The sequence below is a fragment of the Melopsittacus undulatus genome, chromosome 10, assembly GCF_012275295.1.
Source record: "Melopsittacus undulatus isolate bMelUnd1 chromosome 10, bMelUnd1.mat.Z, whole genome shotgun sequence".
Taxonomy (NCBI): domain Eukaryota; kingdom Metazoa; phylum Chordata; class Aves; order Psittaciformes; family Psittaculidae; genus Melopsittacus; species Melopsittacus undulatus.
The window spans coordinates 4,351,957-4,378,462 of NC_047536.1; the positions used below are offsets into that span (position 1 = coordinate 4,351,957).

At 48.1% G+C, this 26,506-nt stretch overlaps 1 protein-coding gene across 1 annotated transcript in view; it reads right to left on the minus strand.

Moving 5' to 3' along the window:
* SIL1 (SIL1 nucleotide exchange factor) overlaps positions 1 to 26,506 on the minus strand; it is a 97,702-nt gene that overhangs the window by 26,764 nt on the left and 44,432 nt on the right. Inside the window, exons 5-8 of the mRNA XM_034067267.1 lie at positions 19,159 to 19,279; positions 17,390 to 17,486; positions 13,966 to 14,157; positions 8,753 to 8,874 (exon numbers count right to left, since the gene is read on the minus strand). Of these exons, the coding sequence (XP_033923158.1) occupies positions 8,753 to 8,874; positions 13,966 to 14,157; positions 17,390 to 17,486; positions 19,159 to 19,279 (532 nt within the window). The remainder of the gene's footprint in view (positions 1 to 8,752; positions 8,875 to 13,965; positions 14,158 to 17,389; positions 17,487 to 19,158; positions 19,280 to 26,506) is intronic.

A 26,506-nucleotide genomic window follows, 5' to 3' on the forward strand; every position in this document is an offset into this window, starting at 1 on the left:
GGACTTGATCCCTCTAGTCAGGAGAGGCAAGGGACAATCTTAGATGCCACAAAAACCTGCAGCTGCTGCCTCCTATTATTTTGCCTCTTATGCAAGCTCTGGGTCCAGCACTCTGCCTGTCTCCTCAGCACAAGGAGAAGAATTAGGAAGCAACAGAAGGCTGGTGAGTAAATATGGCTAAATCCAGCAGATAGCTGATGGGAGCTGAGGGCAGTCCCCCACAACCACTCCCTGAACGCCTGATTTAGCCACTGCCATTCAGACCACAAACCTGGATCTCTCTTTGCATGCTGGCTGCATACAGCCTTGCCAGCAATTAAATCCAACACAAGCCACAATCAGGGAAGGGGTAGGAGGGTGCACACAGCAGGACCCACAAAGGAGGAGATGGGATCTGGATCCTCCTATCCAAGCTCAGACAAAAGCTGTGATGTAATCGCTGGGTCAGTTCTGTCCACCCCAAACCCTGCTGGGAGCAGGTACATAATTGAGGCTGGATCCTGCATTTCCTGCTCTCATTGTTCATCTTCCTCCCATTCTTTGCTTCTTTGTTCTATTCAAGGCACTTTTTCAACCTCCCTTCTGAAACACATTAACAATGGGCTGCTCCAGCCCCCTGTATGCCTGATTAAAGAGGAGACGCAGATGCCTCTTCTTTGTGGAGCGTTTTGCACCTATTACTTGGAGGAAATGCAGAGAACACACGACATGGGAGAGTCACAGCAGGTCAGGAAAATAATGTAGGTGGTTAGGTAGGAAAAATCTTTGAAGACTGTGAAGCCATTAGCTGAGTGCACAGGCTGTAATCGAAAGGATAAACAGAGCATAGAATCACAGAATCATTTAGGTTGGAAAAGACCTTTAAGATCATTGAATCCAATCATTAACCCACACTGCCAAGCCTGCCACTAAACCACGTCACTAAGGGCTTCATCTACACATCGTGTAAATACCCCTAGGGATGGTGACTCCATCACTTCCGTGGGCAGCCAGTTCCAGTGCTTAACAAATCTTCTGATGAAGACATTTGTCCTAATCTCCAGCCTAAACCTCCCCTGGCACAGCTTGAGGCCGTTTCCTCTTGTCCTATCACTTGTTACCTGGGAGAAGAGATGAAGACTGACCTTGCTACAACCTCCTTTGAGGTAGCTGTGGAGAGTGATAAAGATGAATAAATAATGACTGAAGAGACAGAGGAATACATATTGTGTCCAGCAATGAAACCAGGTCGACGCTGAGAAGCAGCAGGTTTGGGCTGGGTTTTTCACAAGAAGTGATTAGATAGCCAGTCTGAATGCATATTTCCAAAGAAACCACCACAATAACTCGAATACCTGAGCAGAGAGCATTTACTAAGTGAGAAGAGACAGAAACAATGTGTTTTATACAATGCATCACCTGGCTGAGAATTTTTCTGCAGGTTGTGTCACCAATCTCCTTGCTAAAGAGAGGGTACTGCTTAGCACAGCTGGAGCAGCTCCCTGTTGCTCATGACCCCAGGCAGCAACAGCTCTTCCATGGGGCTGTGTGTTCACCTTACACAGGTCTTAAAACAGTGAGCATCAGGGGACTGCTCTGGGAGCATCCATCCCTGTGTGAAGGAAGCACTACCAGCACAGCTGAGGATCAGCCCCATGGTAACCAAGAAGATGCAACGGTCCTCAGCGCCTGGGGGAACCATGCAGGTCTGCTCACTGCTGAAGATGTGAGGCCAAACACTCCAATTTCAGCAATGTGCATCCTCATTGCTTGACCTCATTGTCCTCTCTTGTGCCACCAGCCCAACCCAGTCCACTTGAATTAGAATCCCAGACTGATCTGCATTGGAAGGGACCTTAAAGCTCATCCAGTCCCAACCCCTGCCACAGGCAGGGACACCTTCCACTGGAGCAGCTGCTCCAAGCCCCTGTGTCCAACCTGGCCTTGAGCACTGCCAGGGATGGGGCAGCCACAGCTTCTCTGGGCACCCTGTGCCAGCGCCTCAGCACCCTCACAGGGAACAGCTTCTGCCTAAGAGCTCAGCTCAGTCTCCCCTGTTCTGGCAGGTTAAAGCCATTCCCCTTGGCCTGTCCCTACAGGTCCTTGTCCCAAGCCCCTCTCCAGGTTTCCTGTCATCCCCTTTAGGTACTGGGAGATGCTAACAGGGTAACTCGCTCCAGAACTCCTGTGTTTTACAGAAGTGACACTCGTCATCCTATAACCAGTCCCACAGGGTGAAGCTAAGACACCGATCCCAGCATGGCAACTCCCTAGCAGTTGCAGGCACCTGGGGAAAACATCCCTGGCATGGCACAAGCACCCAACCCTGCCACCTTCAAGACCACCATTTAACCCACCAAAGCATGTCTGGAAACAAAACCAGGAGCAAGCCATGGATTCTAGACTGCTCTCCCAGGGTCTGCTCTCTCCATCCTCCCGAGAGCACCAGGACGCCAGTTTACTATTTCATAGTTAATTACACTTTCTTGTTAGATTTCAGATGCTGAAAAATGTTTAGGGATTTCTTCTTCTGTGTAATTAACCACAAGGATGAAGCGTGGGTTTCTACCGCACTGCAGTTTTTGTTAAGGTTATTCATAATGGGGAAAGGCTAAATAGGTTGAGTTCATTATCATTACAGGGGAAAAAAATGAGGTGACCCAATCAAATTAATTGGGAATTAAGTGCAGGGAGGCTGATAACTCCACACAAGTCAGGAGTTCAAATAAAAATAGAAGAGACAATCTACAAAGCAACAAATTCCAAGCGGGCACAGAGTCGAGCTGGAATTGCTGCAGTGGGGAGGTGGCAAACGCAGTGCTGGCAAACCACTGCAAACAAACAGGGGGAAAGGGGAAAGAAATGGGCAAAGACCAGAGGATGTAAAAGGGGAAGCTGGAGGAGGAAGGGATGAACATGAAGATGGATCTGAAATAAATGGGTAGGGACAGTGCTTGTTAAGCTAACTAGATTTATTTCTCTGCCCAGAAATTCTTATGTCCTTACAAGACAGCATCGAGGCAAGGTCTTTAATTTTACTTTTCCTGGGTTTATTGCTTGGGCCTTAACATTACTTAACAGCAGCAAGTGTCACCAGTTCCACTGTGCAGCTGGACTGAACCCAGAATCATTACATCTGGGGGAAGTTGACAAAGACACCCTGAAGAAGCTGGTTCTTCTCTGACAAGACACACAAGGTGTGTACCCATGTGCCACCACTGCAATACTGATGGGTAGAGCAAGGGCAGGGAGACAGCACTGCCCATCCCTCCGCTCAAAGAACAGAAGGGGAGGAGGCAGAATGGACAAAAGCCAGACATGATGATGCTGAGCACTACCTGGGCAGCCCAGCACAGCATTGGGCAGGGAGGCAGCAGAGCCACAGCTCAGGGCTCTTCTGAAAAGCAGGTTCATGTTTTAGGCCCCTCTTTGCTTTACTAAAGTGGTGCAAGCTCTGAACAACCCTCAGAGCTGGGTAACGTGAATAACAGTGATTGGGATGTCCACAGAATCCCAGCCTGGTTTGTGTTGGAAGGGACCTCAAAGCTCATCCAGTTCCAACCCCTGCCACAGGCAGGGACACCTTCCACTGGAGCAGCTTGCTCCAAGCCCCTGTGTCCAACCTGGCCTTGAACACTGCCAGGGATGGGGCAGCCACAGCTTCTCTGGGCACCCTGTGCCAGCGCCTCAGCACCCTCACAGGGAACAGCTTCTGCCTAAGAGCTCAGCTCAGTCTCCCCTGTTCTGGCAGGTTAAAGCCATTCCCCTTGGCCTGTCCCTACAGGCCCTTGTCCCAAGCCCCTCTCCAGGTTTCCTGCAGCCCCTTTAGGCACTGGAGCTGCTCTCAGGTCTCCCCTTCAGGAGCCTTCTCTTGTCCAGGCTGCCTCAGCCCAGCTCTCTCAGCCTGGCTCCAGAGCAGAGCTGCTCCAGCCCTCGCAGCATCTCTGTGGCCTCCTCCAGCAGCTCCACATCCCTCGTGTTGCCCCAGAGCTGGATCAGGACTGCAGGGGCTCTCATGCACTGCCATAGTTTCAGGGGTTTAATCTTGTGGGAAATGGTTAAGACAAGCAATACCCTGACCCAAGCCATCTCTAGCAAACTCCTGAGTGCTGCTGCAAGATGATGCTTGGGCTGTTACCTGTGGTGAGTTTGCTCCCAAGTCCTGTAACATTTGTTTCATCACTTAGGGCCAAAAGAGGGACCAGTGAGGTCCTGGTAGCACTGGGCTCGGTGGATGAGGCTGTGCTGGGGATGGCCCCATGTCTTGCTAGGACAGATGCGAATGCAAGCTGGGACCATCAGTTTGAAATCCTGTCCCCAGCTACCCAGTCTGAAGAGCACATGGGGTTTTTTAAGGGCTGGGCAAGCAACAGATCCACCACAAGTCAACTGGCCACCACAGATCTCTCAATGCAGTGACACAAATGACTTTCCTCCTGGCTCCCCACTGTAGCCATGCTGAAATCTCACCTTGTGCACTGCCCTCTCCTCATGGAATACAAACTGCTTCACTTTGCCCTGAAGGTCCCAGGGCTCAGCTTCTCTCCATTGTCACCTCTAATTCATCCCTAAGCATACAGGGAGCATTTGGGACAAAGCTTCAAGAATGCATTCGACATAAATTATTCTTCCCCTCCTAAACTGATTATAAAAATCCTTTTATTACAAAATATTGAAATGCTCAAATTATTGGTGTGGAAAAACATTTCCTGGAGGTAAAGTTTTTCCAAACTGAGGTTTTAATCACAAGCATAATCCTCTCTGGCTAACATTTCCTGTCTTGTGAAACATGGAGAGAGAAATTGCGCAGAGGCCTGGCTGGGCTACGAACAAAGGAAGATGCTGCCTGTAAATAGCTTAGAGGACATCAGAAGACACTTCTCTCATCAGCAATCTTTTTTAGCTTAATATAGCTCCTCTTTGCATAAAACATTGACATTTTTGCAATGTTTGGACCCAATGGTGCGAATGCTGACTGTCATCCAAAGATACTGGAGTGTACCTACAAAAATATGCAGGAACATTTTACAGACAGTAGTTTCACTTGCCTCCAAAATGCTCTATCTTAATATTTTATACTTATATATATTTAAATGTTAGTACCACCAGATAAATGCTAACATGCTTTTATGCTAATGCAATCACTGAAAATCCAGATAATGTTGTGTATTGGCACATACTGTTAGTGAATTATGGATACCTAAATGTACAATCCCACATGCCTAGCAATTATTTTTGTTAGTGCATTTAACTTTTATTTGCAATCAGAGCACTTGAGGATTGTTCAAATGAAGTTTACTTTTGTAAACTGCTGAGTGGAAAACATTTTGTTAAAGGTTTAAAATCAGTAAGGCTGTGGATGAGGTTTGTGGAGCTGCAATAAGGGCACTGCTCACAAGACTCTACCAGATGGAACAATGTTTGATTTGGTCACAGATTCAGCAATTAAACCCCAAACACCTAAAATGAAGGACACATAAGAGAAATGAGAGCTGAAACCTTGGTTTCTCCCCTACCACATCACCCTCTTATACAGCAGAGGCCTACGTACAGAGGCAGACAGATGTCAAGAGGACAGTATCAGTGCAGGCAGCACTCTGGTCGCTAGACCCTAGGACCTTGAGGACCAAACCAGGCTGTGCTAAGGCTGCTTTTCAAGTCCAATTTAAACCAAATAGATCACAGAATCATAGAATAGTTTGGGTTGGAAAGGACCTTAAGACCATCCAGTTCCAACCTCCTGCCATGGGCAGGGACACTTCACACTAAACCATGTCACCCAAGGCTCTGTCCAACCTGGCCTTGAACACTGCCAGGGATGGAGCATTCACAACTTCCCTGTGCAACCCATTCCAGTGCCTCAGCACCCTCACAGTAAAGAACTTTCTCCTTATATCCAATCTAAACTTCCCCTGTTTAAGTTTCAACCCATTACTCCTTGTCCTATCACTACACTCCCTAATGAATAGTCCCTCCCCAGCATCCCTGTAGGCCCCCTTCAGATACTGGAAGGCTGCTATGAGGTCTCCATGCAGCCTTCTCTTCTCCAGGCTGAACAGCCCCAACTTTCTCAGCCTATCTTGATACAGGAGGTGCTCCAGTCCCTGATCATCCTCGTGGCCTCCTCTGGACTTGTTCCAACAGTTCCATGTCCTTTTTATGTTGAGGACACCAGAACTGCACACAGTGCTCCAAGTGAGGTCTCATGAGAGCAGAGGGGCAGGATCACCTCCTCCGACCTGATGGTCACGCTTCTTTTGATGCAGCCCAGGATATGGTAGCTTTCTGAGCTGAGTGATATCAGGTGTGGTATCAGGAGGGAGAAATCTTCATCTGCCCCTGGTGTGCCTTCTCTTCCTGTTTCTCCTCCTATTACCTTTGCTGATCCAATGTTTTGGCCAGGCACCCAGCCTGTTGGCTCAGGATGCTGATCCACTTGAAAACCCATTTATCCCAAACCAGTCTTCAGCACTGACAGAACTCTGAGCCACATCCCTGCCCAACCCCCTGCAGGCAAGACCCTGTGTGATGCAGACTCCTGCTCCATCTTTACCTGCTTCACTGCCTGATCACAGTTAAGGACAACGCAAATCTGGAGAAGACTTGGGTATTTTTAAGAGCTGGAAAGTTCTGGATGTGCCCCAAGCACGTCCCAGGGTCTGGTAGTTTTGTGCTGCCTACAGCCAATGCTGAACTCCCTCTGCCAGATCTAGCTATGCCAAGAGTTAATGACCTCCCAGACTGCATTGAGGAGCTGATATGATCATGCCCTGATTTCCTCTGGGAAGCTTTGCCTGGCTTGAAACCACCAGCCTGAGCCAACCTGGCTGAAGTGACCTGGAGGTAGCCACAGACCCATTTGGTGAGCAGCAGACCATCACCTGGCTCAGCATCCAGTGCAGGACCTGATACCAGCCTCAAGCACACAAGTATAGATCAGATCATGCCTCTACTGCCCAGTGAACTGTGGCATCTCTGGGCATTTACTGGGAAGTCCCACAACCAAACTGAGGCTCCAAGGAACAACCAGGAGTGAAGGAAATAAGCAACAACCCCTCAAAAAAGCACAAGGCACAAGAAGATGCTTAGTGTGAAGTACCTGGAATGCCCCAAGCAGTTTAAAAAGAGCACAGAGTAAGCAGAGAAACGCACAAACAAACAAATTAAGCAGATAGCACAAAGCAGACAAGTTGACATGGAGAAATGAGAAAGCTCAAACACAGCAAGGAAAAAGCAAACCCAAAACCCAGACATAATATTCCTCACGTTCTGGAGCTGAGCTCTCAGACAACACATCATCCAAACCACCCCAGATTACCATCTGGCAGAATGTCCTCTAAAGAAAAACGGTCTAAAAGTTTCCAAAGCAGTATTTTAATGTTGTAGAGAAAAGAGACTGCTTCTGTCCAAAGAAGGACACTTGGCATTAAGTGAGAGATGCTATACAAAACTGTTACGTTTCATGGGCATTGCTACACACTCATATCATGAGCCCATGAGTTTCTTCAGTCTTGACCATGCCACGTTAGCTAATTGAGGAAAGAAGTGATTTCATAGCCCGTCAGTTTGCAAGTCACCTGCAAATGTTTCCAGACCCTCTGCATGCTCTTCTTTTTATGAAACATATAATTAGGAATCTACATGCTATTAAAAGAACCTTAGGAAACAATGCCATTCTTTCAAACATTAAGATATGCCAGAATATGAAGAGCAGGTTTGTGTTCTGATGTGAAAGAGCGTATCTTATTGTGATCAATAAGGCAAGCTCTGTTTCAGACTGTAAGTTGGATCCTTTCTTGGTATAAATCCAGATACCTGCTGCTGTCCATAAGGCCATAATCCTTCACGTGCTGAGGAGCAACTGTGTTGTATACATGATTGTAAAAGAAATGTAGATCCGTAGACTATATATTAAACTAAGTGATAAATAATGTATAATGATGGAGAGGTGACTATTTTTAGGCATAGAAATAGGCAGATAACAACAGTCCTGACTTTCAATCATCACCTCTGCACTTCTGACCCTGAAGTTTGGGTCCATCCAACACATTTCTAAAGCCTCTGCATTACGTGCAACACACACACCCCCCACAAAGCCCACAGATTGATAAAACAGGAAGGTCACCAATAAAACCCATCTTGCTCACACGGCTCCACTTGCAGCACTGCATGCTGTGCCCTAGCACGAGGCAGACTGGACTGCTTTGGGCAACAGCCACCTTCTAGTAAACCACAAATGCCCTTCAGACCTGCTGACCTCACCATGTTTAATAGACACCCCTCTGGTGTCAGAGGTATGAGTCCCCAGGAATAAACCCCCCCACCAAAGACCACAGGAGTTGCTCTATTTCTGAACTCAGCATCTTGCTGTCCAAAAGCAGCTCAAGAGAAAGGAACAGGAGGAGAAAGGTGCTCCCAGGGGTACTCATAACAGCACCATCCTCCAGATCCTCCCCCAGAGCAGGCTGCCAACGGGAGAGAAGGGGAGGCAGGATTATTGCTCTCAAACTCGGTAAAAACAAGAAGCTCAGGGAAATCAAGAAACAATCACAGCTTCCACACCCAATTGCTTCTGGCTATGCCCAACAAGCAGGATGAGTACTCACTGAGGAGACCAGGGTAAATGGTGCTGCAAGGAAAGGGCCAGGCAGGCGAGAAGACAATGTGGTGGTTGCAGGGTGAGAGAAGCCATCAACTCCTGCTGTTAGGAATGACTCTAGAGATGAGAGACACACAGGGCCCGTGGGGTGTTGCGAGGGGTAGCAGAGCTCACCTGGACAGTGCGGCTCCCAGGACGAAGGCAGCATGCTCCTTCAGCGTGGCCTCGGTGCTGTTCAGCCCATGGATCACCAGCTGGAGTCCACCCATGGAGAGGAAGTCCTTAGCGTTGTCCACCTGATGGGGAGAGAGCAGGTCCCCATCAGCAGGAACCCCCCCAGACTGCACCCAGCAACCCCTGGAGAACACCTTGCCCAGGAAGCACAGCAGCTCTCCCCTCCTGGGCTAACCGGGGCTGAGTTTGAAAAAGCAATTACAAAGAGGGAATGGCTGTGGATTGAATTTCATACAGCAGTGCCTGTGAGCAGGGGTGTCATGGTTGCAGGAGCAGAATGTACTGACAGGTGGCTGTTACCACACACTGAACACTCACATGCTTTGATTAGCTATCAAAACCATGCTTGACACACACTGCAGTATTCAGGTGATGTCAAAACTGTGGTCAATAATATGATGTTAGAAACCCCACCAGTTCTGTGCTCGCTCTCCCCTGAGCTGGGAACCCAGGGAATTGCTTGTTTTGCAAATGCAATTAATTAATTGATGCTCTAATTGCAGCACCAGGAGCTGGGGCTGTTTAAGAGCCTGCCAGCAGCCAAGGCACACGGGCAGCATCACCTCTGCTGGCAGCAATGAGCACGGGTGGCTCCGGGCTTTGCTCATGAGGACCATCAACTACTTCATATGGACGTGACAAGGAAAAGCCAGTGCATGCTTAAAGGGGCCAGCCAGGGTGTTCCCCCTGGGACAGCTGAGCAGTGAGTTTTCTAAAGCAGACAATATTGGACTCAGTGCCAGTAGGGAGAAGTTTAAATGCTGGTGGGGATTCCTCAGTCTCTGACTTGAACCAGACGTGGGGCTAATGAGGCACAAATCACAGTGGCCATCTGTTCTTGGAAAGGAGATTAAAAAGAGTTCCAAAGGGCTTGCAAACAAGATCCAGAGAAATGGCACAAAATGCTTCAAGTACAGAATTCAGTCCAAAGTCAAATCGATGCATTTGGGTTTTCAAGGATTTTTTTCTTCCTTTTTTTCAGTTTAAAAGGGAATCTGATGAATACTTAGAATTGAGTGTGCAAAAACCCTGGTTTTAGGATTTCAACATTTCTCCTCCATGGAAGATGGGGAGATAACAACAGATGGTCTAGAGATGGCATGGAGATGCTGCGAGGGCTGGAGCAGCTCTGCTCTGGAGCCAGGCTGAGAGAGCTGGGCTGGGGCAGCCTGGACAAGAGAAGGCTCCTGAAGGGGAGACCTGAGAGCAGCTCCAGTGCCTAAAGGGGCTGCAGGAAACCTGGAGAGGGGCTTTGGACAAGGGCCTGTAGGGACAGGCCAAGGGGAATGGCTTGAACCTGCCAGAACAGGGGAGACTGAGATGAGCTCTTAGGCAGAAGCTGTTCCCTGTGAGGGTGCTGAGGCGCTGGCACAGGGTGCCCAGAGAAGCTGTGGCTGCCCCATCCCTGGCAGTGTTCAAGGCCAGGTTGGACACAGGGGCTTGGAGCAGCTGCTCCAGTGGAAGGTGTCCCTGCCTGTGGCAGGGGTTGGAGCTGGATGAGCTTTAAGATCTCTTCCAACCTAAACCAGTCTGGGATTCCGTGATTTTGTTAGCAGATAGAAATAGAACATAAAAACAAGTTATCAGCTGGGCACACCAACCTCCCCTGCTGTGGTGGGACGACACAAACACCACAGGTTGTGCAGCTGTGTTGGGCTCAGGCATCATGCTCCAGCCTGAACACTCTCAGTCAACAGTGAAGTCATGCTTAGTGTTATATTTATCTCAGCCATGTACCTTCACCAAAACTGGCCACAAGTCAGGTATTTTAGGCACCCAAGAGAATGAGGAAGCTACTTAGTTTTATGTCCTATAGGTATGTCTTTACTAAAGCAGAACCTGGGGAGCTATAACTCATCTCTTCTCCCCAGCAGGACAATACCCGCCACTTGCTGTCCCTCTGCAGAGCTGGTGACAGAAAGCTGATCTCCACGGGTCTGCTGGGGCTGATTCAGGATTCACAGCAGCTTTTGTATCCTTTCAGATCCTATTCTTTTAATTGTCCCTATAATATGGACCTGCAGACCTCTTGCTTTTCTGCAGGCCCATCTTCATCTACAAAGAAATCTATGCAGCAACCCAATTTCAGCTGCCAATGGGTCCTTTTATTACTCAGCCTCTGTAAAAGCTGTTTTAATGCTGGAATTGGACATTGACTTCTGCTCAAGAGAAAATGCACTAACAGGGAGAAGTCTGCATCCAGCATCAGCACTGGTAAAACCAACCCTTGCTATAACCTCATAGCAGCAGAGTCCTTCAGGTCATCCCCAGTGTCACCGAGGTACTTCAGCCACAGAATAGGAATTGTGCTGTAAAGTTTATCTTGATGATGTATTTATTTTCCTTAACTGGAGTCTGCTGTGAGAGCTCCTTCCCTCACTCACCATTCCAAACCCAAGAAAACCCCAAACTCAAAGAGCTGAAGTTATTAACCTCTCCAGAAGACAGAGGATGCTGTGAGGCAGCAGCTCCTGCCTCACTTCAGTCCACTGAAATCAGCACAGAAGAAAGCCAAAGATCAAAAGAGCTCTTGAGTAAAGTACACAGACAAAATGGGCGAGGAGAAGGATGGGAGAAGAGGGAATATGACAGCAGTTATTCAGGGAGCGGCTTTGAATCAGATGAGAAAGAAAACTGGGAGGGAAGGCAGGAGAGATGATGTTAGGAAATGAGAGCAAGGAAAGCATGTCAACCGCATGCGACGGAGAGGAAATTAGCAGTGAGAAATGGTGTAGCATGTCAGAGGAGGGGAGAGGGGAAGATAAGGAGAGTAACTAATTGAGAGAAAGAGCCTGCAATGCCTAAGAATGGGTCTTGGCTCTGTACACTGCTGTGCAAGCACTGTGAATTCTGTTTATAAATGAGTTATGCTCTGGCCTCTTCACATTTGCATTTGTTTTTTATGTGTTATGGATAACCTCACAAGCCAAACCTTCCTGCTTCTTCTCCAAGATGGGCTCCCAAACACGCCAACTTGAATCCTGACTGATAAGAAGCAAACCAGAGCTGGCAACCAAAAGCTGAGCAAACACAGAGCCCTTGAGCTGCCTCCTCACAAGCAGGAGAGATCTCTTCATCGCTCACGGCTTCCCTTCTGCTCCCTCGTGGCGAGCTCAGAGGCACACACACTGCTCCATGTCCCAGTGCTCCAGGATGCTCATGCCCACACCACAGAGCAGAGAGCACCCTTTGCCTGCTATCCCTATAGGGCATGGCATTTTCTGCTTGACAGGGCATCTTGTGCCCTGGAGACAGAAGGGCAGCTGAGCGATCATCAGTAACTGTGGCACATTACCATTCAGATGGAGGTGGGGGACGAGGGAGCAGCAGAGCTGTCACTGGTCCCACAGGGTCACCCTCACCTGCAAGGATCCCATCCTTCAGCAGCGGGGCTGTGCTCACTGCAGAGGACTCTGACAAGTCCAGCCCTTCCAGGGTTATGCGGCACAAGGGTATTTGGCTGCTGTTCAGTAATTACATTAAGCCAGTGCTGCTAAAGTCAGTACCAAGCAGAGATAATGCTCTGGATGCATTCAACTGGCTGGAAGAAGAAAGAGGAGGAAAAGCCATGCTGGCTTAGAGACAAGTCATATTTCTTATCAGCTTCCTGCCTGATGAGAAGGTGCTGCCCAGCCATCTGCCCTGAGAGCGCGGGCACAGAGCAACGTTGTGATCGATGCACAAAGGGGTCCTCTGTGCTCCTGCCAGCCTCCCTGCCATTCCCCCTTTCTGACCCCTCTGATGCTGGATGTGGTTCCCTTTGATGCTCCAGTCCCTGCTCCTCTTGCCTTTCTAACATTGTTTGCCCCATCCCACGCTGCAGGCAGGCAGGATTTTACACTGGAATAGTCCAGACTGGCACACTGCAATCCAAAGCATCCCATGGAGTTTGGGGGTTGCTTTTTAGCATGCTGGCCTGATGCGCTGGCATCCTTAACCAGACAGAATTAGCCCTGAGTATAAATACAAAGCTCTTTGGGTGCCCATTGTTCACACTTATTCTCTGAGTCAGACAGATGCCGTCAGTGAAACAAAAGCATCAAGAACAAACAGCAAGGAAGCCTCTGCATGTGTATGACAGATTCAGTGTGAAAACTCAAGACAAAGAGCTCTGGAAAAAACAACAGTTCTATTAGCTGGTGCATGGACTCCCTCTCTCAGCAGCACATTCCTTCAGCTACCTTCCCCCAAAATACCACAACTGTGTTTTAAGAAGTGAAAGGTCTTGCACTGGCATCTCCAAAGAGTTGCTCCACTCACTCTCTGCAATGATAAAGTCACTGAAAGTGATGCTGGAAATTCTCCCAGTCTGCTCCAGATTCTCCCAGTCACTGGGGAGGGAGAAGCCTTTCCCAATGAGTCCTTTCCCACAAGGCAGAACAGAGCCTCCATGCTCAGACACCCACCCGAGCACAGGGGAGGAGAGCACTGTACATGCAGCTGCAGCCAACAGGAGGTAGAGATGTGGGAGCTGAAAGCAGAGCAAGAGAGATCAGAGGCAGAGGGCATAAACCTGAGGAAGTGAGGTTTAAGGAAATACATTCAACCTCACACAGAGTCTATTAGTACAGCTCAGCTGATGCTCAGCAACTCATCATTCACCTGAGCCTTCAGTGACTGGCATCACCAGCCCAGCTCTGAGAGAGGCCCTACCTGCCACTTCTTACTCATACCAAGACAAAACACAGCTTTTTGGGTGGCTGTCATCTCCCCTGCTACAAAGACATACTCTGTGAGCTGATGGATGGGCACTTACCTGCAGCCACAGAGGCCTTCTGTGGAAGGAATGAGAAAATATTTCTTTTCTTAGCAGCCACCACTCTACTTATTCCAAAACCAGCAGATAAACCCCCATTTTGTAACATTAAGCACATAAAAGAAGGAAAAGAGAGGGCAAGAAAACCAGCCTGAGAACAGACAACAAATCAAGCAACACTCACCCCTAGGAAACTGCTTGCTACCAGCACGAGCAGTGATGTATTCCGAATTGGATATACAAAAAGCCTGCAGTAGCCTCTGCTGCCTGTTATTGTCCCAGGATTATGATAATTAAGCAATTTGTATTACCTGATACTGATAAGCAAAATAAAACCACATTTATGACAACATATCCCCTGGATTTTACATGGTAGTTACTAATGTGTTTTTGTTACCTGGTGGACATAATATTCAAGATCATAAAGCGCAGCTACTTTTTCATCCAGCGTGGAGGCAGAGCTGTTGAATTTGTTGAGTAATTTCACCATAATTTCATAATCTGTCTCCATCTTCATGTTCATCTTTTCAAACTCCTCCTTCAGCTGCTCAATGGGCCGGAACTTCTTCCTCACCTCTTCCTCATGGGCCTTGAAAGCAAAAGCAGGAAACCAGATCTGAAGGGAGTTGACCAAGAGAGACAAGAAACAGGTAGAAGGAAACCCCAGCCCCATATTTATTAAGGGCACCTGGCTGCCCATGCAAACAGGATGTACTGCTGAGCATCAGAGATGCAGGATAGTGTTGGAGGGTCCTTCTGAGAAGCCAAGGAGCCTAGTTATCTGTAAAAGACCCACTTTGGGTACCAGCAAGCACTTTCCATGCCTGTACCAAAGGCTTTATACACCAGTTTTGGGCCTTCCAAAACAATGTCAAGGCCAGAGGCAGGCATCACTGCTGTTCTCCATTTGCCTGCACGTCAGTGCTCTCAAGACCTGACTGCAAAAAGCCCTCAGCAACTTCCCTGATCTCCCAACCCTGCTTGGAGCTGCAGATGGGGCTGGAAACCTCCTGAGGTCCCATGTAGCCTTAACTGCTCTGTGACTCCGCACCAGTAACATCAAGATCTCCTTGGACACATATGAAGGTGCATTTATCATCCCAATCACTTCATAGAATCCCAGCCTGGTTTGGGTTGGAAGGGACCTTAAAGCTCATCCAGTTCCAACCCCCCTGCCACGGGCAGGGACACCTTCCACTGGAGCAGCTGCTCCAAGCCCCTGTGTCCAACCTGGCCTTGAGCACTGCCAGGGATGGGGCAGCCACAGCTTCTCTGGGCAATGCTTAACACAATTCAGGATGGCTTCATCCCTAAGTGAATTGTGTGCATTCACCATCAGGGACAGAATCTGTCAGAAAGAGGAGGACCAGCTATAATACGGGGGCAGCTGAAGTGCCATGCCGTGAGGCTTGGCCAGTAGATAGCTTGTCCTGCAGCGTGGCTCATCTCCCTCATGCAGACAGCACCCTAAGGGCTGCAATGAGCAGAGACTCTGGAAAGGCACATGTTGTGAAGGAAAAGACTGTCAGAGGTCTAAGAGAACCCCAGAGCTGGCAGCAACTGAGAAGATGTACAGCTGAGGGAATAGGGGTTTAGTTTGGAGAAGAGAAGGCTCGGGGGGCTGATCTCTCCCTACAACTGCCTGACAGGAGGATGGAGCCAGGAGGGGCTGGGCTCTGCTCTCAAGGAACAAGGGATGGGACAGGGGAAAACGGCCTCAAGCTGCACCAGGGCAGGTTTAGATGGAGCTGAGGAACAATTCCTGCGCCACAGGGTGCTCAGGCATTGGAACAGGCTGCCCAGGGCAGGGCTGCAGGCACCGGCCCTGCAAGTGTTCACACAGCGTGGAGACGAGGCCTCAGTGCCATGGGTTAGTGGTGGCCTTGGCAGTGCTGGGGAATGGTTGGTTCTGATGATCTAAAGGTCTTTTCCAACCTAAATGATTCTGTGATTCTGATTCTCCAGCACCAGTACTGATGGCACTGGGACAGACAGGGGCAGTGCCTGCTGCTGCAGAGGACAGAGAAAGCAGCAAGCTCACACTGAAGATGGGCTGCCCCAAGAGCAGGAGAAAGCAAGAAAGCCCCTTTTGAAAGGGATTGTGTCACAAACATGAGAATATGGAGTGACCCCCAGCTTAATGGTTTGCACATGCACTGTTCCCCCTGCAAACACTGCCCCAGGTGTGAAGAGTAGCGAAGGCTGGAGCCACTGCAGAGAAAAACCCTGTGTGATGGAAGTGACAGCACAGTTAGCCTAACTGCAGCCCTACAGTCAGCACTAATGACTGCTGGCCTAATTACTGTAGGTACCATGGAGTTGCACAGACCACCATCCCCACCCCAGACACACAGAACTGCTTTTGCAAGAGTGGTGATGGGAGCACACTTGGTGTAACTCAATTTACTCTGACACAGTTACTTTGAGGATGAATTTGCTCCCTGCAGGAGTGATTTTAAATGGAGTACTTTAGGTGCATTAGGTGTAGCTGGTTTGAGCCCTGTTGCTGGGACAATAGCTATCCTCTAACAGGGCTTTTTAAAAAATGGCTTATTTTCACATAAAAGAGGATCACTAATTTTTGCATTTAAATGACACTCATTTCAAGAAGTCCTGCTATTACTGATGCTGGCTGCTGCATAAGTAAACTTGAAGAAAATGAAATAATGCCCTGGTGCCAGATAGGGGGGAGAAAAGGCTTCGTGTAATTCCAAGCCTTGACTCATACCACAGTTCTCCTTTGACTGAGCCAGGACCAAGGCAGCAGGAGGACCTAGGGCCTAAGGAAATACTGCTGAGGGAAGAGGGGAGAAAGGCTGTCATCCTAATGAATCTCAGCCCCCAAGTGTCATGTCAGTGGCCAGGGACCAGCTCCAAGCCTGGTGAGAGCTGGAAGCGACACTTTTATTCTATTTTACTTTGGGATGTGGAGTATTTGTAACTAAATAGGAAACTCAGAGCTTATATAAGGTAATGTCGGCCTATGCTTCACCATGGCCATTTGGGTTTTACTACCCAGGACATGAGACTGAGATATGAGCAGCAAAGTAACTTCCTTCACAAGCACCTTCATACTGCAGCCCAGTCCACACCAGGGGTCTGAAGATGTTCCTATGAATCAAGTAGCAGTTGAATAAATAAATCAAATCAATGGATAAACATACATCCAAACAACAGAAAGGAAATCAGCCCCTAGCTTCACACAAGTGTGTGCAAGGGATTTGTTTTTTCATTATTCATTCAGGTCTAATCACATTGGTATCAGAAATCTGAGGGAAGCAGCATCACACTGGAGAGCTTCCTGACCATACCTGCTTTGGTTCATAAGAAAGACCCCATGGCTTCAATTTAGCATTGGTACAGCAGGAATCCTAGAGCCCAGCTCTCTCAGCCTGTCTCTGGACTCACTCCAACAGCTCCACATCCCTCTTGTCAGTAAACTGCTGATCCCAGCCCATTCCACCACTGCAGCCCCTCTCCCCACAAAAGCCTATGGGATGATTATTACTGAGAAACAGCCTCCATTGTGAGAGTACGTTAGAGTACTTGTTAGCAGCTTGCAGCACAAGGCCTTGAAGTTTAAAGTTAATAAAATGGAACTAGACAAAAATTTTCCAATATTACATAAAATCCAGGATTAGTAGAAAAAGGGGGGAGTTTCCCAGGCAAATATATCACCAGCAAGCTAGCAAAGGCATTTTGGGTCCATAATCACAGAAAGATGTGTCTGCACAGTGCTTTCCCAAGCGATTACTTCAGTCATCCTATTTCTAGAGACGTGTAATACAGGGTGTTCACATCCCTGTGCAATCTCTCCTTACCTTTCTTTCTGCCTTCTCACTTTCCTTCATTTTAGCCAGTGCCTTTTTGAGCTCCTGAGATGTGAATGAAGTTGAGTCGACATCCACCTTGCCCAGTCTTGCAGAGGAAACAAAACAAAACATGCTATGAGTGAACACTTGCATCTGTAATATTTTCATTGTGATGTACTGGCAATAGAAAGCGTCAGCAGGAAAGGAACTAAGAGTGCTGAATTTCCAGGCATCTCGCTTAAAACACAAAAAAAACCCTTCATGCTCAAGAAGAGATGAGTCTCAGTGCTATATTCTGTGTGTGATTTGCAGACACTTCACCCTGACTGTCAAAGAAGTCTCCATAATCTGCACACTGAAACAAAATCTCAGGACCTAACACAATAAAAATAGATGATTATGAAGATGGCCTCACGTGAAGTCAGGCTGAGAGAGCTGGGCTGGGGCAGCCTGGACAAGAGAAGGCTCCTGAAGGGGAGACCTCAGAGCAGCTCCAGTGCCTAAAGGGGCTGAAGGAAACCTGGAGAGGGGCTTGGGACAAGGGCCTGTAGGGACAGGCCAAGGGGAATGGCTTTAACCTGCCAGAACAGGGGAGAATGAGCTGAGCTCTTAGGCAGAAGCTGTTCCCTGTGAGGGTGCTGAGGCGCTGGCACAGGGTGCCCAGAGAAGCTGTGGCTGCCCCATCCCTGGCAGTGTTCAAGGCCAGGTTGGACACAGGGGCTTGGAGCAGCTGCTCCAGTGGAAGGTGTCCCTGCCTGTGGCAGGGGTTGGAGCTGGATGAGTTTTAAGGTCCCTTCAACCCAAACCAGGCTGGGATTCTAGTATTAATTTATGCCTCTGAATTTAATGTTGCAATACAGAAGAGCAGGAAATGTTTCAGAGGAAAAACAAAGAACCACCACTGCCACTAAATCACTGCTAAGGACTTTTAAAGCTTTAACAAAGAGATTTACAGTAGAAGTTCTAATGATCACCATATACAAATTTAGGGCAAGCGTAAATCCAATCAGAAATCACACAGAAGTGCTAAGACTCATGTCATGTTGCTCTTTATGCTTCTCTCGTTGGTTCAGAGAGTGTTTATCTGAGCCACAAACACTCCTGCACAGAGAAAAGGAAAGCCAGCTCTTGACGCATCATGAAGCTAAAGAGCTTCTCCATTCTCTGAACAGGAGGAACTGGGGAAGCGAGGAAAGCAGAGGTAAATCCCCCACACTTGATGAAGCAATGTTCACCCCATAAACCTGTCTTTAGTAGGAGGGTGCCAAAGGGAATGTCAGCACCAGTGAGACTTTGACAACAAATATAAAGATGTGGGTACAGGAAGGTTATGTGAGATCCAAGGAGAACACCAGCAGGCACTGATGTGCAAATGAACGCTGGAGCCCACTGACTGCATGGAGCTAACACCATGGTACTGGCTCAGGTCAAGGCAAACAAAGCCCCTCACAAGTGCTCTGAGAGTTCAAGCTCAGAAAGTTTAAGCTCAGATATTTCAAAGCACTGAAAGTCATACAAAGAAGCCACGTTGCAAATTTAGTTTCAGTGTCGTGGCATCAGAAGCCATGAAGGTGTCTCTGAACATGCACTCGGGGCACTTCTGCAGCCACCCCGAAGGGATCACAAAGGACAGGGCTGTGTTTTCAGCACTGATTAACTCTTAAACCAGCTATTAAGTCTTGGGAAGAGACAGCAACTGAGTGCATCAGGGGATCTGGCCTCCAATGAAAGACATGAACCCCACAGCTCACCCACCCCGATGCTTTGCATCGCTGTACCTTTTTTTTCTTCTCTCTTTTCTTGTATCACTTTTCCCATTTTCACTATCTGGGAGCTTGACTTCTCTGTCTCCTGTCTGCAGGTTCAGTCGTACGTGTGACCCTGCAGGAACAGCCTGACCTGTAAGAAAAGGCAAGGTTATTTTAGAGCATGTGAGCTATTCTAGCTTTGATGCAGGTAACACAAGGTGAAGGCACACACTCACACCCAAGAAAGAGATAAAAACCTTGTCCCACACGGTGATCAGGAGGAGAAGATTCTCCAGTAATTACTCTCCCCTCCATCAACACCCCTTAGACACAACTGCTGCTTTAACCTTACAGAAATGCCACCTTCAGCCTCTGAACATGGCCCTGTGTAGCCAGCCAAGCTTGTGCTACAGGATCAAGCCCATCAGAGCATGAGCTCCCTCCTCCTTCCCAGGCCAGTTCCTGATAAAGCACTAAAGCTCCACATCAGGAGAGGATTTGGAGTCTAGAGAAAGGGGAATTAGTTGCTGATTAGGATAGACAGCATAAAATACAGCTGCCAAAGGGAAATCAAAGCACACTGCAGAGTACAGCCAGGTAAATGGAGTATCCAGCATAAGGAGGAGAGGCTGTGTTGGTTTGGAAAATTGTATTAAAAGGAATACGTGATCACTAATATCTGCCAACAGAAATACACAGAATACATTAAGCTTTGGGTTTACATGCAGAAAAGGTGAAAAATTCAGTGGTTTTCCGTTAAGCTTTAAGGTCCCTTCCAACCCAAACCAGGCTGGGATTCTGGGATTCACAGGCACAAACACCACTCACGGCAGAAAGTGAGGGCTGAGCTGGATCCTTCCCCCTCACAGCCAGTGCTTTTCCTCACCAGGTCGCACCTCTGAGCCAGCCCAGGTTACTCACACAGCATTCACTGAAGCAACTCCTAAATTGTCAAACACAGCGAGACATGACTGTCCCCGTTAGCAGAGTACAGTATATTCTGGCTGTCGTGCTCCCAGTACATCTGGCCACATTAGTGCATTCAGTTGCCAGGGGAAAGGAAGGGCACTCATGGGTTTTCCTTTAAAGAAACACCAAAGGGGAAGTAAGGGAGCAGCCCCCAGAGGGCCCAAGGGCCCCCCTGCCTCACCAACATCACAGCTTCTATTTTCAGCCAGCAATAAATAAAACACAAACCTGGGTGCACACAAACCCAGCACAACCGAATTAAAGAGGCTGCCATCAGAGAAGACACAAACTTTGCTTCTTTACACTTCCCTAAATGAGATTTGACCAAGACCATCCAAACCCCAGAGCAGAAATCTCAGCCTTGATGTATTTAAGCGGCTTTGGCTGCTGCAGGGATTTCTTCTTGCCCCTGTGCACAGCAGTACAGGTTCACGCCACAGTAGGACTAACACACTGCTTTATTAAATAAACCAAGAGAGGCAGCTCTGTTTTCAGCAGAAAGATTGGTGTAGTCACTACAACACATTCCAGATGTTTGAGACAGGATGAGGTCTTCAGTCTCATTTAGTCTGGGGTATTTAGAGCTTTATTCATAGTGTGTTTGAGGGTGGGTTGACTTGAATAATGTGATTAAAAATGCTGATTTAAATGAGCAACCTGGAAAACCTGAATGTTAATCATGTTTCACTATGTGGCTTCCAGACACTTCCCTTAAAAATAGTTGATTTTCTTTGATACCTTTAATTTGATACTACTCAAGAACTGGGAGCACGCACCAGAGCAATACGTATGTAAGCAATTACACAGCTTCATGTGCTGTTAATACACATTCATACACTTAATAGCTTTTTTCCTAGAGAAATTAATGTTTTACTTATTGTTCATATTAAGTTGCATTTGGGAAATGAAACTAATTAAAAACCTACCAAAACAAGTTTCTATTTAAGCAATTTTGTGACCTTTTTTCTCCTTGACACCTTAGAAAAACAGAAGATGTCTATCCAAACAGAATGCATTGCATGTGTGTGTTACTAAACAGCCTTCACTGTCCAGAGATCTCCACACCCTAGATCTCATCCTGGCCTGCTCCTTTGCTCCTTATAAAGGGAAAGAAGAGTTTCCATCCTAATTAATTTCCCACCTCCAAATTAACTACCCACTGAGCAGAAATAGCTGCAAACCCCCTGTAGAACAGGCTATCGCCAGCAAACTCCTTCCTCCACAACCAGTGGTACTCTTCCCATACTTGGGAATATTTTAAACCACAACTAAACTGATTTGAATACGTGTTACTGCATCAACTGGGCTTGATGGATCTGAGAGAAAGCCAGGGGGTTTAAGCAGACCACCCAGTGTCCCCAATGGGAATGTGCCACCCGCTTGCCCCTGAATCACTTCACTCAGCTTTTCACCTTGCAGCCAAAAAGTAAAGGTAAAGTACTTCCAGAGGGTAAGAAAAGCCTTCTCACTGCACAAATGACATGGGATTTATTGGGAATAAATGTCAAAGTGACAGCTTTTATTTCACACGCAACAGACACTGATCCTGTGGCAACACGCTGCTAGGAGGGTGTTATTCCCATTCTCAATTTAATCCTTTTATCAGCTGTGGAAGCACCAGGAGAGGCTTTGCTCTACCACAGGATCACTCTGACTTTCCCTGCTCTCTGGAGAAGGCAGCCCCACACCTGGCTGCTGCCCACGTGTCCAGCCATCTGCAGCCTAAACCTCATCTATCAGAGGTCCTGCCTTCATCTTCCTTGGACGTGCTCTGTCTGTCCTGAGAGTTCCTTAACATGACACTGAGGAGGAATGTAATTTATAGCCCTGCTCCTTTAATCTTGGTCAGCCAGACTTTTTCAGACATTTGTTTATTTCTTCTTCTAATACATTAGATGGAGTAACAGCTCCGGAGCCGGCTTCAAGGCAGCAACTCACTCACAGGGGTTCTGCTGACATTTATAAACCGATGCTATTCCCCTCTTGTGTTTTATGTTATCAGCTAAACCTGTCGACTTAAATTATTGCCTCGTAACCAAATCACAGTTATCTGTTATTCTGCTGTGTGTACACTGCTGAAGCTCTATACCTATATCAAGCCTCATAGAGAGGGAGAGCAAGGTGATAAATAAATAAACAAATGGAAAACAGAACATGCTTCCACCATGCTCACAGCTAAGGCAAGAATCAGGCACATTATATGCAGGATAACTAAAAGCTGCTGTGCTGAATATACACCACGTAATAATATCCATGTAACCCCCTTTCTCTCTTTCAAAACCAGCCAAGTGACCAACTGTGTTTCCTCCCCAGATGAGAACAGTCTCATCCTGCCTGGCTCTTTTCCAGTATATTATCCCATTTAGCGCTGGCCACAAGTGGTTTTACCATTCTGTATGTGGGCAAGACTGAGCCTCAACTCATGACACAGCAACAGGCAGGCATTCAAAATAACCAGGTAGGTTTCACATCATACACAGCTATTAAGATCTCATAACGAGATCACGCAATAACCCACTGTCCTCCTGGAGCAGCTGCCCCATTCCCTACCCATCCCTTGGGCCCTGAGCTAGGACCCACTGACCTGCCTAGCTAGAGAAGCCCATGAGGGGCACAAGACTCTTCCCCTCCAGAAACACCTCCCTGCACCACTCTACAGCAGGGAAATGTCCCCAGGGAGGGCTTCTGCAAGCAGAAAAAGGGTGATTCTGCCCACCAAGGCTTCTCCCCAAGTGAGCACCTTCGTTTGCCATTGCAAAATACCCCAACCACATAAATCTATCTACGGTGTGAGAACAAGCCACAGTTATGAGTCAGTAACTTGCTCTGCAGCTCTCAGAAATCACTTTGGTATCTGCAAAGCATCAGATAACATCTACCTTTCTTTACTCTGTTTCGCTCAGCACAGGGGAGTGAGGGGAAAGGGACTTTCTGATACAGGCAACAGAAGAATCTGCAAATCAATCCATGGATGTTCCCAGCAAAGCAAACCAGCGGTGCTGCAATATTAAAAACAATAAGGCTGCACAAGACCGACAGAGCATCCTCACAAAGTGATCTGATAGCACTGACCCTGCTCCTTTCATAAAGCAGTGATTAAAAAACCCACAAAGGAGACAAATTGCAGGAAGCAGCAGAGCTCTGCTGCATGAGTAGAGGGTGCTGAGGCGCTGGCACAGGGTGCCCAGAGAAGCTGTGGCTGCCCCATCCCTGGCAGTGCTCAAGGCCAGGTTGGACACAGGGGCTTGGAGCAAGGGGCTCCAGTGGAAGGTGTCCCTGCCTGTGGCAGGGGTTGGAACTGGATGAGCTTTAAGGTCACTTCAACCCAAACCAGTCTGGGATTCTATGATTGCTGGCACCACCAGCTCCAGGAGCTGGGTACCTGGGAAAGACTGGGGCAACCCATGCTGGGCATGCATAGGGGATACAATCACCCTGGTGCTCGCTCTCACTGCCTGCTCCTGCCTGGAGAAAAGGACAGGATTCACAAGAGCACAGTGCCCTGGCAGCAGGAAGATGCTGCTGCTTCTCATGCTGAATGCAGGGCTCAGGAAAACCGAGGAACCAGCCCCAATGTGATGGGGCTCAGCTCTGGCTCAGGCATCCTGGTTAGCACTGTGAGCAAGGAAACAGCAATGCGTGGCTGCAGGGTTTGGTGTTTTCTGTCTGGGTGAGTCATGCCACTCCTTGGCTTGCTTGTTATTTCCAAACAGAACATTTTTACACACAAAAGGAAGGGAAGCTGTGCAGAAGCACAGGTCAAGAAGAGATGGATTATGGATGGGAAGAGAAAGCCCAGAACTTTAATCGCATTTTGCTCTTTTCTGCCCCTTTTCCATTTATCTACTGCCTTTTGTATTAGTTTGCCTCCCGGCACTCACTGCTCTTCCCAGTTAAGTACCACTGGACAAGGCCATCAATATGCTATATATCACCTCTTCCAGAGAGGTTCAACAGCATCAGGCCTGGAAGCCTCCCCCAGTGTTTCCCAGGCCACCTTACTCACTGTGCCAGCAACAAGAAAGCTATGGCACCCACGTCCATGATTCAAGTAGAAACTCCTACAATGCTGATGAAATGCTTTACAAAGCCTCTTTGTGTGCATCTCTTAATGCCATTAGCTCTGTACTTCTGCTGGGAAACCCACAGCTGCCTGTCATGCACAGCACATCCTTGGAGAGGCCCCATCCTGGTCACTGCCTCTGATTTCTCAGATCCAAACCATCAGTGATAGCAGGAGCTCTAATTACTACTGTAATTATAGAGAAAACTCTTTCATAATCACTGTGTGTTTGCCATGTTCATAAACTGTTCCTTAAGCACATACTTGCAGAATCCATAGGGGATGAGATGCTGGAGGAACCCCTGCCATGACCCACTGTGGCCACTGCCATTCCACTTCTCCCAGGGCTGCCTGCCTCTGGCTGCAAATGGGAAGTCCTGGTGGTGTCAGGCTGGTTTTATCATGATCCTGTCACTGAGCCCTGATAAAAGATCCTGCTGTGCAGAGGGTGGACAAGGATAAAGAGACATCCTTCCCTTCCTCCAGTTAGGGAGGAATCCATGAGAGAGTTTTGTCCTTACAGCACAAGCAAACAACTCAACCTGTTGTTTTCTTCTGCCTCCCAGAGCATGCAACAAATACTGAGCAGCAGGAAGAGCCTGATCCCCAAGGCACAGCCATTGAGCTCTCAGCAGCAGCTCACACCAGTGCCTTGCAGAAATGCCTGAATGGGATCAATTGTGGACAGAGTGAACCAACAGTTAAAAAAACCTCAACAAAATCAAGGATGTTCTACATAAGATGCTTTATCTGGTTAGTTTGACAAATCTTCATGTAATATTCCCAGCTATGCTAATAAATACCCTGCAATTTGGCCTATCAAAACAGAGATGTTTAAATACATCATCTTCTCCAGCACCAACTTTATCCACACTGCAGTGGACAGAAGCCACCTAAAACACTTCCAAGCTCATCAAGGTGAAGCTGTTCCCAGTTCAACACCCAGCACTGCTGCTGGAGCAAAGCCATCCCTGGGAAACCCCAACATCACCCCACGGACACATCCCAACACAAAGTGCCACAGCCTCTGCTCCTGCCCATGTTCCTCATGTCCCAAAGCAGCACCACTGCTTTCTGCTGCACTTGAACCCTATGTGAACAGAGTGCAGAGAAAGGGCCATTCCCATTCCGGTTTCCTATCTAGGAAGAGAAAAGCGACTTACTGGTGCTTGCTGGGTTACTGGTTTTCCATGGCTAATCCATGGACATCACTGTGTAAAGCAGGGGTTCCAAGTGCTCCTTACAACCAGGGGATTCCTTACAACCAGGGGTTGTAAGGAATTTGTAAGGGGTTGTAAGGGGTTGTAAGTAATTCCTTACAACCAGGGGTTCCAAGTGCTCCTTACAACCAGGATTACAGGGAGAAAACATGCCCACAGTAACCCTTGGAAGAATTTTTCTTTCTTGCATCTTATGATTTTCAATGCCAACCGATTGCTTGCTGCAGTAATAACCATGCCTTTAAACACCATCCATCAGGCCTACAGCCCAAACATTTGTTTATCTGAAAAGGGATTTAGAGGCACTCTTTTGTCCTAATGCTGAGAGGTCTTCTCTGCAATTTGTTTCCTTTGGCAGATACAATGAAAACGCTTTAGAAGTGATGCCAGAATCAAATCCCTCTTTCCGCAGCTAGCGGAGAACAAAGCAAAGCAAGGAAGGGGCTTTCCAGTGAGTAATGCTTGGTTAGACACGTGAAAGCATCAGTTAAACATGGACACTCAGCTGGACAACCACTGTTGAAACTGCCAGTTCCAACCCACCCAGCTCTCCCATGGCACTGGTATTTATGTGCCTTCCTTTGATCTGCCAGCACCAGGGGCCATGAACCCAGTTATTCAAACCAGCAGCACCCTGCAAGCTCCATGCTCTGGCTCCTACCACCTCCGGCCAAACCCACCCACTGCCTTCACTTGGCTTTGCCTTCAGCAGTGGGAGAGCAGAAGGGAAAAGAAGGTGAACCCACAGTGACAGGCAAGGGACCCAGTCACAATGTGTCTGTTTAACTTGTTCCTGCCATCACCAGTAGCCAAGACTGTTCTGCACAGAGCCCAGCTTGAAACCCCACCAAACCTCGACCTTCCTGTGGCAAGATGAGGACAAGAGAGCTGGCTCTCACACATGGGGCAGAGCATGTACCTCCTGCAAGGTGCCTGCTGCTTCCCGGGATGCTCCGAGGCAGGAAGCGATGGGAGCGAAGGCGGATGCTAGCGAGGTGCCTGGGGAGGAGGACTCTTAGGGAAGGAGCAACAGGAGGGCTCAGGAGAGGACATATGGTGCCTCTCTGACAGGAGCCACTGCTGTAGCATCTGTTGATAGTTCTGCTGCTGCTGCCAATAGAGAAAG